Source organism: Schistocerca cancellata, chromosome 12 (assembly GCF_023864275.1).
Source record: "Schistocerca cancellata isolate TAMUIC-IGC-003103 chromosome 12, iqSchCanc2.1, whole genome shotgun sequence".
NCBI lineage: Eukaryota > Metazoa > Arthropoda > Insecta > Orthoptera > Acrididae > Schistocerca > Schistocerca cancellata.
Window position 1 is genome coordinate 156737384 of NC_064637.1, and position 19025 is coordinate 156756408.

The window sequence follows — 19025 nt, forward strand, 5'->3', positions numbered from 1 at the left end:
GATGAAAATAAAGTTCGCTTTAAATACACGCTGTAACGGTCGTGAGCGTTACTTACCTTTGAGATCGGACATGGTGAGATGTTTTTAGTCAAGAATGCCTTAAAGGCGACAAAGACGCTATTATCAACAACTCACTAAGTTTGAACGACGTTCTGTCGCAACGTATCAAATGTTTTCTTATTTCTTACCAATTATGTCTCAACCTACCCTGCAACGCTGTTAAAGGATTTACAGACTGCTGTTTTTTTTTTACTTTATTGTTATTTTAATACCTGTAGAAATCAGGTAGGCTGTCAGCGGCACACTACGCCGCTCTTAAGCCATAGTGTTCACAATAGTACAAGAATGGAGAATTATAATGAACATAGTGACGGGCAAAAGATAGAGGTCACAGAGACACAAAAAACACGGAGCCGTTCACACGTGACGATAACAACACTGAAAACACGTTGACACGGCGCACATAACACCGATGAATCCGACGGCACAAGTGAACGTAGTAGCGGGATGGCGGACACCAAAAACACTAAACGACGTCACACACACGAGACACAGATGGCGATGATACAGACTGCTGCTGACCACCATATATATATTTGTGTGTGTGTGTGTGTGTGTGTGTGTGTGTGTGTGTGTGTGTGTGCGTGTGTGTGCGTTGTGGGGAGGGGGGAGGGGGGGAGAGGGGGTTTGAAATGTTCTCGGAATCACGAGAGGTCAGCACTAGCGCAAGGACTTGCTCACCTGACATTCATTGGACTGTTGCCTGTAAACATGTGCCTCGTCAGTGCTCTTGGAAGAGAGCTGTGGCGGTGACGTTTCTGCGGCTACTAGATGGCGCTCGTAGCAACACCATGTTTACTTGCCCACACTTTCTAACGTGGGCACGTCAGTTTTGTTGCAACCCGTATTCACTCATGTACGAGCAGCCCTTAGAGGCTCGCCATCTTATTTACAACTTTTCATGACGTCACCTTTCCGGCTTAGATTTTTTTAGAATGTGGCTTCTAAGTACTGCATCTCTTTCCAATCAGTACACACTTTAGTTTATTAATGTCTTATATATCTATTATGTTTTAGAACAGTTGGTTTAATTCTGAAGGTGACGCTCATAGTAGCGTCGAAACCTGGTCAATTTTGACTTAATATTTGTGACCGAGGGCTTATTTGTTGCAATATAATTCTGGCACGGTCACTGAACCTTAGCAGCTATGTTCAAAGTTTTACTACACTTTAGATCCCACGCAAAGTAATCGCACACTGACAGATCAGGTGACCTGGTTGGCCAGCTAGGGCGGCCACCAGAGTGACCTCTGTTAACAACTCCGTCAGTTGTGAAGATTGTGTAAATGTGCTCCAAGGTTCGGCCGGCTGTAAGGGCAGTTGCTCTACCCTGTTCGAAGTAACTGTAGGTATTTTCCTCCTCCTTTAATGCTGCTACAAACGGTTTCAAAATGTTGCCAATGTAACGCGCCGAAGTCAGCGTCTGACGAAAGAAGATGGGACCAACAACGCGGCGTGCAGAGACTGCTCACTAAACCCCAACCTTCCGATCAAATGTGTGTGAATTCCTAAGGGACCAAACTGCTGAAGTCATCGGTCCCTAGACTTACACACTGCTTCAGCTAACTTACGCTAAGAACAACACACACACCAATGCCCGAGGGAGGACTCGAACCTCCGGCGGAAGGGGCCGCGCAATCCGTGACATGGCGCCTCAAACCGCACGGCCACTCCGCGCGGCTCTGACCGTGCAGTGGCGTTTCGTGGAAGTTATGCCGAGTCTCCAGTTACGCAGATTGCCCAAAACCTGTGATTCTGTGAGTTGACGTAACCACTCAGGTGAAACCAGACAGCCGGTCGGTGTGGCCGAGCGGTTCTAGGCGCTTCTGTGTGGAACCGCGCGACCGCTACGGTCGCAGGTTCGAATCCTGCCTCGGGCATGGATGTGTGTGATGTCCTTAAGTAGTTCTAAGTTCTAGGGGACTGATGACCTCATGTGTTAAGTCCCATAGTGCTCAGACGCATTTGAACCTTCCAAGTAATTCATTGTTATCTCAGTAAACAGCCACTTACGAAACTGGAGGCTCTGAGGAACGTCTGCTGATTTTAATGCATGAACAACAAATGGTTCAAATGGCTCTGAGCACTATGGGACTTAACAGCTGTGGTCATCAGTCCCCTAGAACTTAGAACTACTTAAACCTAACTAACCTAAGGACATCATACACACCCATGCCCGAGGCAGGATTCGAACCTGCGACCGTAGCAGTCCCACGGTTCCGGACTGCGCGCCTAGAACCGCGAGACCACCGCGGCCGACCATGAACAACAGACACTCGGTCGGGAAGCATATGCAGTTTCAGGCGGAGTATTCGTCCACATACTCGAAGTGTAATGCTAGTCTTGCAAAGAGCACCGAGTTGGTTTCGTCGGACCCTGAAGCTTTTTCAGGTGAATTGCAGCCACATTTTCTGGTGCGAGGGCACGTTTCGGAATGTGTTTTGAGTTGTGGAAAACAGATCCTGTCTGACGCCGTTTTTTGACTAATCGTTGCGCGGCACTCTCTGCCGGCACTTTGACACCAATAAACCCTTCAGCAAACAACTGACCACACCGTTTCCGCGACTTTGCTGTCACGTAACTTTCCACAACGAACACCCACTGTTCCACTGCGAGTCCCATCGTCCCCTCTGCAGTGATCCACTCACACTGACACAACCCACACTACGCTCCGTACTGGTGTGGCTCACATGGCGGGCTTACATGTGGTGCGTGCTTTTCGGAGTGTAATTAATGCATACATTAACCACACTCGTCCAGGCCACTTTTACTTGCCCCACCTTGTAGTCTCCGCACAGTCACCTTGAAACGTCCCCTTACAAAAATTTATGAATGACTGTGCTGATAAACCTCTTACATTATTTGATTTTCAAACAGCTGAGCAGGACTGAACGTACTCAGACATTTCGCTCTTTACCTATTCTGATCAACACTAAACTGACACACAATATTTTTAGCATAACGAAGTCTGACTTTCCATAATCCCTACAAAAGAAGGGCCCTGACTAACAATAACCTATACCTTTCATGAATCACTTACCTCACAAAAATCTTCGTTACTCGAGCTACTGCAATACGGCGAGCGCCACTAGTGCCAGCTAAATAAGAGATTCAAACTACTGAAGGCACTAACTACTGATAGGCATAGTCTAGGAAATGAAAGATTTTGATAGAGAACAAACAATGTATTTACCTTAATAGTGTTCCAACGTCATCATACATATATCAGTTCATGATATCCAATCTTACAAATTTACTCTTTCTGATGGAAATTCTGCCATTTCTCTCCCCACATCCACCACTGCTGGCGGCTCACCTCCAACTGCGCAACGCTACGCGCTGTTCACATCCAACTGCCCAACGCTACAATGGCGAATATTCCAAGAACGCCAACCTGCCACAGACTGCACACAGCACAGCCAGTGATTTTCATACAGACTGCTAGGTGACGTTACCAACATTAAAACCTAAACGGCCTACTTACAACCTTCTGAAACCGCTGAGGTACTTATTATACCATTCCAAAAATCGAGGACATTGACTCCCGTCTCGCTGCAGGACAAGTGTTAAAAATCGACCTTATCTCTAGTCCCAATTGGACGATGTCTCTCGAAAGATTGAAATTATCAGTGCACCATTTAGATGTATCCGTTTTGCATCGCCAGTGCCCCAGCTCCCTTCCATACTTAGTTGAAGTCTATATCTCAGAACTGTATTTAGTTGGAAACGGAAAAGAGGCGGAGATAATTTCTCTTTATCTCCATTGTAACCACCAGTTGTTTGCAAGCTAATAACAAAGCTGTTAATAACATCCACCCGATTTCCACTCAGTTAGTGACAAAGCAGAATTTTTCATTTATTAATATCGCTGCTGTGTACTTGGTGTGGTGGCAGTGCTAACACTGGGAGTGTTCCTTCCAGCGGCGCCGTCTATGCCAGATCCGGAAGTAGCTCCAGCTCCAGCCCCAGTTCCAGAGGTGGGGGCGGGCTCGCCCTACTGGCAGCAGCTGCGCCTCACCGACGCCCCCGACCCGGCGGGCCAGCCGCCCCCGCAGTTCTCCGCCGCCGCCGAGGTGTCGGCCCAGCAGAAGGGCACGCCTCCCGCGGCCGCCTTCCCCAAGAAGGACACCAGGCTCGCCAAGAAGGGCGCGCCCGACAAGACCGCGGTGAGCAGTTGTGCAGGACCCAGCATTCATCCCTGTGGCACACTTCATTTCGTTGTATTTACATATGTCTTCTTCGTAAGTCTTTTGACAAATTTGATGTGACCCACCACAAATGCCTCTCTTGTGTCAACCTTTTCATGCAAAAGTGCTCCTTGCACCCAAAGCCCTCCATCATTTGTTGGATATATTCCAGTCTCATAATAACTGTCACTTAATAAAACTGCCTCACAAGAAGCAATGAATACAATTCTCTTATCTATTTATGAAACACAAGTACACTCTATTGTCTCCATCTCAATCCACGTACCCTGAACATGCCACATCATTTTTACTCTCAATCTGCAGGTAGTTTTACTCTTTTTGCTTCATCATCATCATCATCCTCATCATCATTCTGCCAGTAGGCAGGTTTTCACATGGTAGTTCTCAAGGCTGTCCAGTCTTTTGCCATCCTCTTCAGGTCTGCATAATTTCCTCTTCCCTTTATGTCGTCTATCATCTTGTATCTCCTCCTTCCTCTCAGTCTTCTCCCACAAACCAATCCTTCCAAAGCATCTGCTAGCAAGCACTCCCTTCTCAATGAATGTCCCAACCATTTCTTTTTCCTTTTCTTACAACCTTCAGCAGACATCTTCTCTCACCAGCCCTTTCCAATACTCTTTCATTACTCACTCTTTCCATCCAGCTTATTCTCTCCGTTCTCCTCCACATCCACATCTCAAAATGGTTCAAATGGCTCTGATCACTATGCGACTTAAGTTCTGAGATCATCAGTCGCCTAGAACTTGGAACTAATTAAACCTAACTAAGGACATCACACACATCCATGCCCGAGGTAGGATTCGAACCTGCGACCGCAGCGGTCGCTCGGTTACAGACTGTAGCGCCTAGAACCGCACGGCCACATATCAATTGCTTCTAACCTTTTTTCATCCTCCCGCCTCAGCGATTATGTTTCTGCCCCATATAGTGCCACACTCCAGACAAAACATTTGCCAAGCTTTTTCCTTAGAGCTTTATCTAATTTACCACCTAAGTCTCTCCTCTTTCTGTTGAATGCCTTCTTCGCTATGGCAATTCGAGTTTTCACCTCCTGGTGACATTTCAAGTCTTCAGTTATTGTGCTTCCAAGATATTTAAATGCACTTACTTGGCTAATTGTAAATTGTCCTATTTAATAGTGGACAGTCTGCGCCTTGTACTGATGACCATACTTTTTGTGCCGTGCGGGATTAGCCGAGCGGTCTGAGGCGCTCAAGTCATGGACTGTGCGGCTGGTCCCAGTGGAGGTTCGAGTCCTCCCTCGGGCATGGGTGTGTGTGTTTGTTCTTAGGATAATTTAGATTAAGTAGTGTGTAAGCTTAGGGACTGATGACCTTAGCAGTTAAGTCACATAAGATTTCACACACATTTGAACATTTTTGAACATACTTTTTATTTTTTCTGTGTTTATTTGCATCCCATATTCCACACAAGCTTCATTCAGATCTTTCATAGATTTTAAATTTTATTTTTTTGTGTGTGGGGGGAGAGGGAGGGGCACACAACCTCAACGTGTAGTAGAACTTGGTCCAAATAGGCTGTATTCTTTTCATTGCCAATTTCAACCGTGGGTCATTTTCAAGCACCTCTCTTGAGCCTCCACCTTAGAATATGAAATGAAGCTGGAAGCTTAAGAAATGTGCTTGAAAATGGCTCATGCTTGGAATTGGGCCAATTGGACGGATAATGAAAAGAATACAGCCTACTTGGACCATGTTCTCATTCTCAAAAAAAAAAGCTTCCTCGATCGTAAAATAAGAGTGACAAATCATCCCATTATTCCCCTAAGCCACTGTCTCACTGTTCTTTGGAAAAAAAGTGTCATCGTGGTTAGACACATACACACATGTGTAACTTCTTTTCTCATAACCTCAAATGTTACACTGCCTCAGAGAACAAACGAAATTGTTATGTACCTCTACTCGACTTTAAAAAGTCTTCTGCAGCGGGGAAAATAGTTTACACCTGGATTGACAAATCACAAAAACTATGTTTTTCACGGACGTTTGTCTCACAGGGTATTTAATACAATTCTGCTTGCATATATACTTTTCAAGGACAGCCTGACAGTGCTGGCAATATCTACACTCCAATAAACACAAAATACAAAGTTCTCACTGTTCTTCTTACATCATTTCATCCACTTCTGTCCTAATCTACATCTACATGATTACTCTGGAATTCACATTTAAGTGCTTGGCAGAGCGTTCATCGAACCATAATCATACTATCTTTCTACCATTGCACTCCCGAACAGCGCGCGGGAAAAACGAACACCTAAACCTTTCTGTTCGAGCTCTGATTTCTCTTATTTTATTTTGATGATCATTCCTACCTATCTAGGTTGGGCTCAACAAAATATTTTCGCATTCGGAAGAGAAAGTTGGTGTCTGAAATTTCGAAAATAGATCTCGCCGCGACGACAAACGTCTTTGCTTTAATGACTTCCATCCCAACTCGTGTATCATATCTGCCACACTCTCTCCCCTATCACGTGATAATACAAAACGAGCTGCCCTTTTTTGCAGCCTTTCGATGTCCTCCGTCAATCCCACCTGGTAAGGATCCCACACCGCGCAGCAATATTCTACCAGAGGACGAACGAGTGTGGTGAAAGCTGTCTCTTTAGTAGACTTGTTGCATCTTCTAAGTGTCCTGCCAATGATACGCAACCTTTGGCTCGCCTTCCCCACAATATTACCTATGTGGTCTTTCCAACTGAAGTTGTACGTAATTTTAACACCCAGGTACTTAGTTGAATTGACAGCCTTGAGAATTGTACTATTTATCGAGTAATCGAATTCCAACGGATTTCTTTTGGAACTCGTGTGGATCACCTCACACTTTTCGTTATTTAGCGTCAACTGCCACCTGCCACGCCATACAGCAATCTTTTCTAAATCGCTTTGCAACTGATACTGGTCCTCGGATGACCTTACTAGACGGTAAATTACAGCACCATCTGCGAACAACCTAAGAAAACTGCTCAGATTGTCACCCAGGTCATTTATATAGATCAGGAACAGCAGAGGTCCCAGGACGCTTCCCTGGGGAACTCCTGATATCACTTCAGTTTTACTCGATGATTTGCCGTCTATTACTACGAACTGCGACCTTCCTGACAGGAAATCACAAATCCAGTCGCACAACTGAGACGATACCCCATAGGCCCGCAGCTTGATTAGAAGTCGCTTGTGAGGAACGGTGTCAAAAGCTTTCCGGAAATCTAGAAACACGGAATCGACTTGAGATGCCCTGTCGATAGCGGCCATTACTTCGTGCGAATAAAGAGCTAGCTGCGTTGCACAAGAACGATGTTTTCTGAAACCTTGCTGATTACGTATCAATAGATCGTTCCCTTCGAGGTGATTCATAATGTTTGAATACAGTATATGCTCCAAAACCCTCCTGAAAACCGACGTCAATCGTAACAATACAACTCCACTGGGTACTTGTCCTATTTACTCAGTTTCGTATATTTATACCCATAGGTACATAAAAAATTTAGCTGTAACAATCTCTGCCAGACAAATGCTATTGAACAGAGTAACAGGTACACGAAGAGACTTTCTTTCCTACTTTCCACGCCCTTACTACCCACTTAACCCTCACAGTTTTCCTTACCTCTGCCCACCTCACCCTCGCGCCTTGTGCAGGGTCTGGACAAGGAGAAGCCGCTGCCGCTGGACGCCCTCGCCGGCGAGAGCCGTCCAGCCACGGAGTCCCCGGAGACGCAGACGTCGCCGCCGCCGTCGCCGCCCCCGCTGCCCCCTGAGCTGGACCTGCCGCCGCTGCTGGACATGCCGCCGGTCCCCGCCATGTCCGACCACAACCAGTCGCTGACCGCGGGCTCCGACCCGCCGGGTGCGGGTCGTAGCGGTGAGTGCAGCCCTGACGTCATCACTGTCGACACTTGCTGGTATCTTATCACTGTCACCGCATCCACCGCTCAGTAAAGGCGTTCTCCAGTTCTCTGCTCCTCCATATCTACACCCCACCTTCTATTCAGTGATCATGCCAACTTTCTCTACAGAATGGTACCTGACTGAAGTACTTATTTGGTAAATCCACTTAGCTCATATCTTATTCTATGGTCCAATGTTGTAGCAATCCTCACTGACTCGTTCACCACGTTGTCCACTCCTATTTGTGTACAGATGCGTTCCACAGACTATACACACAGAGCCCTCTGTCAGTACGGTGTGACAAACTTATTGGGGGCCTGATAATGATGTTCGTCATTCAGACTTCCCCCTTAGCGTTGATGCAATCTTCTTTAAATGTCAATGTGGGAACCAGGGTCACGGCTAGATAGAGGGTTATTCGAAGGTACCTCTGGGGTTTCAGAAGACGACTCCACTTAAATTACGTACCTCACTTCCAGAAGACAGAGGCATTTCAGTTTACCCAGGGTCTGTCCAAGTTTGTAACTCACATTGGAGGTGCTCAACAGGGGGAACATAGGAGACACGGCAGAAGTTCAAAATGGTTCAAATGGCTCTGAGCACTATGGGACTCAACTTCTGAGGTCATCAGTCCCATAGAACTTAGAACTACTTAAACCTAACTAACCTAAGGACATCACATACATCCACGCCCGAGGGAGGATTCGAGCGGTCGCGCGGTTCCAGACTGTAGCGCCTAGAACCGCTCGGCCACACCGGCCGACCACGGCAAAAGTCACCTTGTGCATGCATTTAATTGAAGTTGCTGACACGAATCGTTCACGAAGGCAAACAACAGGCCACTTTAGGAATCTGGTTATTGGATTACCTATCTGCAGTCTTCGATTAATTCGATGCGACAATATGGAGTGGATGATTTCTTTATATACGGTCAACCTCGTCCCTGCTGCCCGCTGCTGGGCGTTGCAGCTTTCATGGTGGGCGACAGGCGATTGGCACTTCAAAAATATTTTCATTAGGTTTTCATAAAATTTTGAGATCATATATTCTGAAGATAGTCACACTGACGGAAAAAAAGATCGCAGTATCAAAAAACAATGTAATCAAATTTTGGGAATTCATTTGTCTAGGTAACATATTTAAGTAGAAATAATTCAAAATCCAAGATCGCTTAAACGCTGTTTACTGGATAACCGGTTTCAACACACGAAAGGTGCCATCATTGGATGTGAATGTAGCTTAACATTTATAAACCATTTGGATATAACGCTACACGAGGCAGACCAGCTGCAGCCCGTTGTGGCTGAGCGGTTCTAGGCGCTTGCCGGCACGGTAGCGCGTTCGGTCAGACGGCTGCGTGCTCTCTGTAATAAAAAAAACTGAGTCGAGGCATCAACGATCAACTTGAACGGCTGTCTTGTGACGTCCGCCCAGACTAAACGCAACGAACTATATCGAACAAAATGAAAAAAAAAGGCGCTCAGTCTGGAACCGCGCAACTGCTACGGTCGCAGGTTCGAATCCTGCCTCTGCAATGGATGTGTGTGATGTCCTTAGGTTAGCCAGGTTTAAGTAGTTCTAAGTTCTAGGGGACTGATGACCTCTGATGTTAAGTCCCATAGTGCTCAGAGCCATTTGATTTTTTGCAGACCGGGTGGTCTGTTGCGGCGTTTCTGGGTGATCGTCGGGGCCTTATGCTATATTAGGCATGTGTACCAATTTCTTTGGCTCTTCAGTGAATATGTATCTAATGTACACTCCTGGAAATTGAAATAAGAACACCGTGAATTCATTGTCCCAGGAAGGAGAAACTTTATTGACACATTCCTGGGGTCAGATACATCACATGATCACACTGACAGAACCACAGGCACATAGACACAGGTAACAGAGCATGCACAATGTCGGCACTAGTACAGTGTATATCCACCTTTCGCAGCAATGCAGGCTGCTATTCTCCCATGGAGACGATCGTAGAAATGCTGGATGTAGTCCTGTGGAACGGCTTGCCATGCCATTTCCACCTGGCGCCTCAGTTGGACCAGCGTTCGTGCTGGACGTGCAGACCGCGTGAGACGACGCTTCATCCAGTCCCAAACATGCTCAATGGGGGACAGATCCGGAGATCTTGCTGGCCAGGGTAGTTGACTTACACCTTCTAGAGCACGTTGGGTGCCACGGGATACATGCGGACGTGCATTGTCCTGTTGGAACAGCGAGTTCCCTTGCCGGTCTAGGAATGGTAGAACGATGGGTTCGATGACGGTTTGGATGTACCGTGCACTATTCAGTGTCCCCTCGACGATCATCAGTGGTGTACGGCCAGTGTAGGAGATCGCTCCCCACACCATGATGGCGGGTGTTGGCCCTGTGTGCCTCGGTCGTATGCAGTCCTGATTGTGGCGCTCACCTGCACGGCGCCAAACACGCATACGACCATCATTGGCACCAAGGCAGAAGCGACTCTCATCGCTGAAGACGACACGTCTCCATTCGTCCCTCCATTCACGCCTGTCGCGACACCACTGGAGGCGGGCTGCACGATGTTGGGGCGTGAGCGGAAGACGGCCTAACGGTGTGCGGGACCGTAGCCCAGCTTCATGGAGACGGTTGCGAATGGTCCTCGCCGATACCCCAGGAGCAACAGTGTCCCTAATTTGCTGGGAAGTGGTGGTACTGCGTAGGATCCTACGGTCTTGGCGTGCATCCGTGCGTCGCTTCGGTCCGGTCCCAGGTCGACGGGCACGTGCACCTTCCGCCGACCACTGGCGACAACATCGATGTACTGTGGAGACCTCACGCCCCACGTGTTGAGCAATTCGGCGGTACGTCCACCCGGCCCCCCGCATGCCCACTATACGCCCTCGCTCAAAGACCGTCAACTGCACATACGGTTCACGTCCACGCTGTCGCGGCACGCTACCAGTGTTAAAGACTGCGATGGAGCTCCGTATGCCACGGCAAACTGGCTGACACTGACGGCGGCGGTGCACAAATGCTGCGCAGCTAGCGCCATTCGACGGCCAACACCGCGGTTCCTGGTGTGTCCGCTGTGCCGTGCGTGTGATCATTGCTTGTACAGCCCTCTCGCAGTGTCCGGAGCAAGTATGGTGGGTCTGACACACCGGTGTCAATGTGTTCTTTTTTCCATTTCCAGGAGTGTATAAATGGGGAAGGTTGTTAACAAAATCCTCGAAAAGAAGTTGACCGATTTACTTCGAAGTTCTTGGCCGAGTTACTTCATATTTCTACATTCAGATGGAGAAAGAAGAAAATTAATGAAAAATTAAATGCCTAACAAAGGAAATATATCGTGATAAACTGATAAAATGGAAATGCCGTGTGGCTAAGGCCTCCCGTCGGGTAGACTGTTCGCCTGGTGCAAGTCTTTCAAGTTGACGCCACTTCGGCGACTTGCGTGTCGATGGGGATGAGATGATGATGATAAGGACATCACATCACACAGTCCCTGAGCGGAGAAAATCTCCGACCCACTCGGGAATCGAACCCCAGCCGTTAGGAATGACATTCCGTTGCGCCGACCACTTTTTTTTCTCATTTTGTTCTATACTGTTTGTTGAAATTCGTTCGGGGCGGACGTCCGTTGACACCCGTTCAGGTTATTGTAGATCCGTACACTCAGTTTTTTACGAGGTGCATTCAAGTTCTAAGGCCTCCGATTTTTTTTCTCCGGACTGGAAAGAGATAGAAACATGCGCATTGTTTTAAAATGAGGCCGCGTTCATTGTCAATACGTCCCAGAGATGGCAGCACTGTACGGCAGATGGAATTTTACCGCCAGCGGCGAGAATGAGAACTGTTTTAAATACACTCCTGGAAATGGAAATCAGAACACCGTGTATTCATTGTCCCAGGAAGGGGAAACTTTATTGACACATTCCTGGGGTCAGATACATCACATGATCACACTGACAGAACCACAGGCACATAGACACAGGCAACAGAGCATGCACAATGTCGGCACTAGTACAGTGTATATCCACCTTTCGCAGCAATGCAGGCTGCTATTCTCCCATGGAGACGATCGTAGAGATGCTGGATGTAGTCCTGTGGAACGGCTTGCCATGCCATTTCCACCTGGCGCCTCAGTTGGACCAGCGTTCGTGCTGGACGTGCAGACCGCGTGAGACGACGCTTCATCCAGTCCCAAACATGCTCAATGGAAGACAGATCCGGAGATCTTGCTGGCCAGGGCAGTCGACTTACACCTTCTAGAGCACGTTGGGTGCCACGGGATACATGCAAACGTGCATTGTCCTGTTGGAACAGCAAATTCCCTTGCCGGTCTAGGAATGGTAGAACGATAGGTTCGATGACGGTTTGGATGTACCGTGCACTATTCAGTGTCCCCTCGACGATCACCAGTGGTGTACGGCCAGTGTAGGAGATCGCTCCCCACACCATGATGCCGGGTGTTGGCCCTGTGTGCCTCGGTCGTATGCAGTCCTGATTGTGGCGCTCACCTGCACGGCGCCAAACACGCATACGACCATCATTGGCACCAAGGCAGAAGCGACTCTCATCGCTGAAGACGACACGTCTCCATTCGTCCCTCCATTCACGCCTGTCGCGACACCACTGGAGGCGGGCTGCACGATGTTGGGGCGTGAGCGGAAGACGGCCTAACGGTGTGCGGGACCGTAGCCCAGCTTCATGGAGACGGTTGCGAATGGTCCTCGCCGATACCCCAGGAGCAACAGTGTCCCTAATTTGCTGGGAAGTAGCTGTGCGGTCCCCTACGGCACTGCGTAGTATCCTACGGTCTTGGCGTGCATCCGTGCGTCGCTGCGGTCCGGTCCCAGGTCGACGGGCACGTGCACCTTCCGCCGACCACTGGCGACAACATCGATGTACTGTGGAGACCTCACGCCCCACGTGTTGAGCAATTCGGCGGTACGTCCACCCGGCCTCCCGCATGCCCACTATACGCCCTCGCTCAAAGTCCGTCAACTGCACACACGGTTCACGTCCACGCTGTCGCGGCATGATACCAGTGTTAAAGACTGCGATGGAGCTCCGTATGCCACGGCAAACTGGCTGACACTGACGGCGGCGGTGCACAAATGCTGCGCAGCTAGCGCCATTCGACGGCCAACACCGCGGTTCCTGGTGTGTCCGCTGTGCCGTGCGTGTGATCATTGCTTGTACAGCCCTCTCGCAGTGTCCGGAGCAAGTATGGTGGGTCTGACACACCGGTGTCAATGTGTTCTTTTTTCCATTTCCAGGAGTGTACTTAAAATGGCGACGATTTCCTTACTTGAACAGCATGCAATCATTCGTTTTCTGAATTTGCGTGGTGTGAAACCAATTGAAATTCATCGACAGTTGAAGGAGACATGTGGTCATGGAGTTATGGATGTGTCGAAAGTGTGTTCGTGGGTGTGACAGTTTAATGAAGGCAAAACGTCGTGTGACAACAAACTGAAACAACCTCGGGCTCGCACAAGCCGGTCTGACGACATGATGGAGAAAGTGGAGGGAATTGTTTTGGGGGATCGCCGAATGACTGTTGAACAGATCGCCTCCAGAGTTGGCATTTCTGTGGGTTCTGTGCACACAACCCTGCATGACGACCTGAAAATGCGAAAAGTGTCATCCAGGTGGGTGCCACGAATGCTGACGGACGACCACACGGCTGCCCGTGTGGCATGTTGCCGAGCAATGTTGACGCGCAACGACAGCATCAATGGGACTTTCTTTTCTTCGGTTGTGACAATGGATGAGACGTGGATGCCATTTTTCAATCCAGAAACAAAGCGCCAGTCAGCTCAATGGAAGCACACAGATTCACCGCCACCAAAAAAATTTCGTGTAACCGCCAGTGCTGAAAAAATGATGGTGTCCATGTTCTGGGACAGCGAGGGCGTAATCCTTACCCATTGTGTTCCAAAGGGCACTACGGTAACAGGTGCATCCTACGAAAATGTTTTGAAAAACAAATTCCTTCCTGCACTGCAACAAAAACGTCTGGGAAGGGATGCGCGTGTGCTGTTTCACCAATACAACGCACCCGCACATCGAGCTAATGTTACGCAACAGTTTCTTCGTGATAACAACTTTGAAGTGATTCCTCATGCTCCCTACTCACCTGACCTGGCTCCTAGTGACTTTTAGCTTTTTCCAACAATGAAAGACACTCTCCGTGGCCGCACAGCCACCAGCCGTGCTGCTATTGCCTCAGTGATTTTCCAGTGGTCAAAACAGACTCCTAAAGAAGCCTTCGCCGCTGCCATGGAATCATGGCGTCAGCATTGTGAAAAACGTGTACGTCTGCAGGGCGATTACGTCGAGAAGTAACGCCAGTTTCATCGATTTCGGGTGAGTAGTTAATTATAAAAAAAATTGGAGGCCTTAGAACTTGAATGCACCTCGTATTACAGAGGGTAGCTAACACGCTGAGCTACCGTGCCGGCGCCACTGAGCTACCAGCGACGGACGTGATGAACTGATTGTAGCTCCCATCGCGAGAGTAAATAACAGCGGCAATACCCGTCTTGGCGATAGTATCACTAGACGTCACTAGATCGCGGGACGAGCGAGAGTTTGACAGAGACACCATCGCAAACATCATCGCAAACTCTTACTTATTGATTAGTTGCCGTCGTTACGTATGATATACACTCTCGGAGGTATTTCACTCCCTGTTCAGCAGCTATTTTTGTTATTCAATCCACAGTGCCACACAAACGCTGAGGCAGGTCGAGCATATAGTACCAACAAAAGCCACCAGATCGCGGGCCGGTCAGGAGATCGAACAGAACCCGAGACTTTCCGAACTGTACCGTCAAATTTTCGAACAGTCCGAGTCGTCTTGCTCAAACACAGCTCTGCTTGAAACAGTGAAAACTGAGTTGAAATAACATAAGACGAATTTAAAAACACAGTGAGATAGTTATCGCAAAATGTAACAACAGAACGCGCAACCGATCATCTCTTCATACACGAGAAGACGTATTCATTCGTCGTCATTCCGTTGACACCCAGTGATTGAAATATTCCCTCCGATTTAAAACGACTGCGGTTTCCCATGCAGCTTGCATTCGCTACGAGTGTCAACAAGGCACAGGGGCAATGACTTTGTGTAACAGATATTAAACATACCGAGCAATGTTCCACGCTGCAGCTAGTACCCTATAAAGAAACACATCTCACCTTTTGCAATGCTCCGTGGACCATCATGGCCGTGGTGAATGCATTGCAATTATTGTCGTTGCATAAAAATGTCATTCCTGTTCGTCTCACTGCGTATTTCTTTCAGGTGCCTTCTGTATTGTACTGTACTATACTCTACTGTACTGTAGCGTACTGTACTACAGTACTATGTATGGCCCACGTTCCATCGAGCTATGTTACTTGGCCGTGACGCATTATGGAAAATTACTTTCGTCATTTAAATTTTGCATGCCAGTTCTAACAGTCCCCACCCTCTTGTTGCCCAGTGATGAACTTAGTGAGGTTTGGAGTAAGTTAGTAATTTGGTCAGCTGATCATATTTTCACAGCACTAGGGCCCCCGGTCGGGTAGACCGTTCGCACGGTGCAAGTCTTTCGATTTGACGCCAGTTCGGCGACTTGCGCGCTTGCCACACTAAAATAGTGATGCAATGCAGCGAGTCACAGGGACAGTTCTGTTAATAATAAAAATACTCATCTTTTTTGTTGCTCTTCTTTGTTGTATGTTGATGGCTCGTTGTTCTCTCCCTTTCTCTGGTTCGTCTTTCTATTATTGTCTAGAGGATGATCGGGTAACTACTTCAATGTTGTTGTTGTTGTCTTCAGTCCTGTGAGTGGTTTGATGCAGCACTCCATTCTACTCTATCCTATGCAAGCTTCTTCATCTCCCAGCATCTGCTTGGTGTATTCATCTCTTGGTCTCCCTCTACGATTTTTACCCTCCACGCTGCCCTCCAATGCTAAATTTGTGATCCCTTGATGCCTCAGAACATGTTCCACCAACCGGTCCCTTCTTCTTGACAAGTTGTGCCACAAACTCCTCTTCTCCCCAATTCTATTCAATACCTCCTCGTTAGTTATGTGATCTACCCATCTAATCTTCAGCATTCTTCTGTAGCACCACATTTCGAAAGCTTCTATTCTCTTCTTGTCCAAACTATTTATCGTCCATGTTTCAATTCCATACATGGCTACACTCCATACAAATACTTTCAGAAACGACTTCCTGACACTTAAATCTATACTCGATATTAACAAATTTCTCTTCTTCAGAAACGCTTTCCTTGCCATTGCCAGTCTACATTTTACATCCTCTCTACTTCGACCATCATCAGTTATTTTGCTCCCCAAATAGCAAAACTCATTTACTACTTTAAGTGTCTCATTTCCTAATCTAATTCCCTCAGCATCACCCGATTTAATTCGACTACATTCCATTATCCTCGTTTTGTTTTTGTTGATGTTCATCTTATATCCTCCTTTCAAGACACTGTCCATTCCGCTCAACTGCTCTTCCAAGTCCTTTGCTGTCTCTGACAGAATTACAATGTCATCGCCGAACCTCAACATTTTTATTTCTTCTCCATGGACTTTAATACCTACTCCGAATTTTTCTTTTGTTTCCTTTACTGCTTGCTCAGTATACAGATTGAATAACATTGGGGACAGGCTACAACCCTGTCTCACTCCCTTCCCAACCGCTGCTTCCCTTTCATGCCCCTCGACTCTTGTAACTGCCATCTGATTTCTGTACAAATAATAAATAGCCTTTCGCTTCCTGTATTTTACCCATGCCACATTTAGAATTTGAAAGAGAGTATTCCGGTCAACTTTGTCAAAAGCTTTCTCTAAGTCTACAAATGCTAGAAACTTAGGTTTGCCTTTCCTTAATCTATTTTCTAAGATAAGTCGTAGGGTCAGTATTGCCTCACGTGTTCCAATATTTCTGCGGAATCCAAACTGATCTTCGCCGAGGTCGGCTTCTACCAGTTTTTCCATTCGTCTGTAAAGAATTCGCGTTAGTATTTTGCATCTGTGACTTATTAAATTGATAGTTCGGTAATTTTCACATCTGTCAACACCTGCTTTCTTTGGGATTGGAATTATTATATTCTTCTTGAAGTCTGAGGGTATTTCGCCTGTTTCATACATCTTGCTCACCAGATGGTAGAGTTTTGTCAGGACTGGCTCTCCCAAGGCCGCCAGTAGTTCCAATGGAATGTTGTCTACTCCCGGGGCCTTGCTTCGACTCAGGTCTTTCAGTGCTCTGTCAAACTCTTCACGCAGTATCGTATCTCCCATTTCATCTTCATCTACATCCTCTTCCATTTCCATAATATTGTCCTCAAGTACATCGCCCTTGTATAGACCCTCTATATACTCCTTCCACCTTTCTGCTTTCCCTTCTTTGCTTAGAACTGGGTTTCCATCTGAGCTCTTGATATTCATACAAGTGGCTCTCTTTTCTCCAAACGTCTCTTTAATTTTCCTGTGGACAGTATCTACCTTACCCCTAGTGAGATAAGCCTCTACATCCTTACATTTCTCCTCTAGCCATCCCTGCTTAACCATTTTGCACTTTCTGTCGATCTCATTTTTGAGACGTTTGTATTTCCTTTTGCCTGCTTCGTTTACTGCGTTTTTATATTTTCTCCTTTCATCAATTAAATTCAATATTTCTTCTGTTACCCAAGGATTTCTACTAGCCCTCGTCTTTTTACCTACTTGATCCTCTGCTGCCTTCACTACTTAATCCCTCAAAGCTACCCATTCTTCTTCTGCTGTATTTCTTTCAACCATTCCTGTCAATTGTTCCCTTATGCTCTCCCTGAAACTCTGTACAACCTCTGGTTTAGTCTTTTTGTCCAGGTCCCATCTCGTTAAATTCCCACCTTTTTGCAGTTTCTTCAGTTTTAATCTACAGTTCAATAACAATGTGAAATCTGGTGGGCTTTTTGCAGAACTACACGTATGTTTTGAGTCATTTCACTTCATAATACAAATGAATAAAACTCGCGTAACTCGTTCGCCATCCTCGCACTTCCGACCCGTACAACCAACTGCCCAAAAGAACAATTATTTTCCCCTAACAACTTCTAACAAAGAAATTACTATCATATATCTATTTATGCAAAATGATCTTTGGGACATACATTTCATAAATAAAAAACAATTACTTGTCTATCTTTTTTTGAGAAGTTCATAATTATCGTAGTAATTACATTAAGTATTTATAAACATTGACATTTAAACATTTTCACATAAATTCATTGCAGATTTAAACTGTGTGCCAGACCAAGACTCGAACTCAGGACCTTTGCCTTTCGCGGGCTCTACCAACTGAGCTGGTTCCGGCGGAGGATCGAGCCTTCCCTCGGGCATGTGTGTTTGTCCTTAGGATAATTTAGGTTAAGTAGTGTGTAAGCTTAGGGACTGATGACCTTAGCAGTTAAGTCCCATGAGATTTCACACACAAGCATGCCTCACGCCCCGTCCTCACAGCTTTACTTCTGCCAGTACCTCGTCTCCTACCTTCCAAACTTTACAGAAGCTCTCCTTTCTTTCAGGAGTGCTAGTTCTGCAAGGTTCGCAGGAGAGCTTCTGTAAAGTTCGGAAGGTAGGAGACGAGGTACTGCCAGAAGTAAAGCTGTGGGGACGGGGCGTCAGTCGTGCGTGAGTAGCTCAGTTGGTTAAAAAAACAAAAGAAAAGTTGGTAGAGCACTTGCTCGCGAAAGGCAAAGGTCCCGAGTTCGAGTCTCGGTCCGGCACACAGTTTTAATCTGCCAGGAAGTTTCATATCAGCGCACACTCCACTGCAGAGTGTAAATCTTTCTGGATTTTCACATGGTTTTATAGTAGTGGATCTTTGGTTTTTACGT

General features: G+C 46.9%; 1 protein-coding gene across 1 annotated transcript in view; it reads left to right on the plus strand.

The window, feature by feature from the left end:
* LOC126109661 (nascent polypeptide-associated complex subunit alpha, muscle-specific form-like) overlaps positions 1-19025 on the plus strand; it is a 232183-nt gene that overhangs the window by 138006 nt on the left and 75152 nt on the right. Inside the window, exons 5-6 of the mRNA XM_049914707.1 lie at positions 3982-4226; positions 7925-8147. Coding sequence (XP_049770664.1) covers positions 3982-4226; positions 7925-8147 — 468 coding nt within the window. The remainder of the gene's footprint in view (positions 1-3981; positions 4227-7924; positions 8148-19025) is intronic.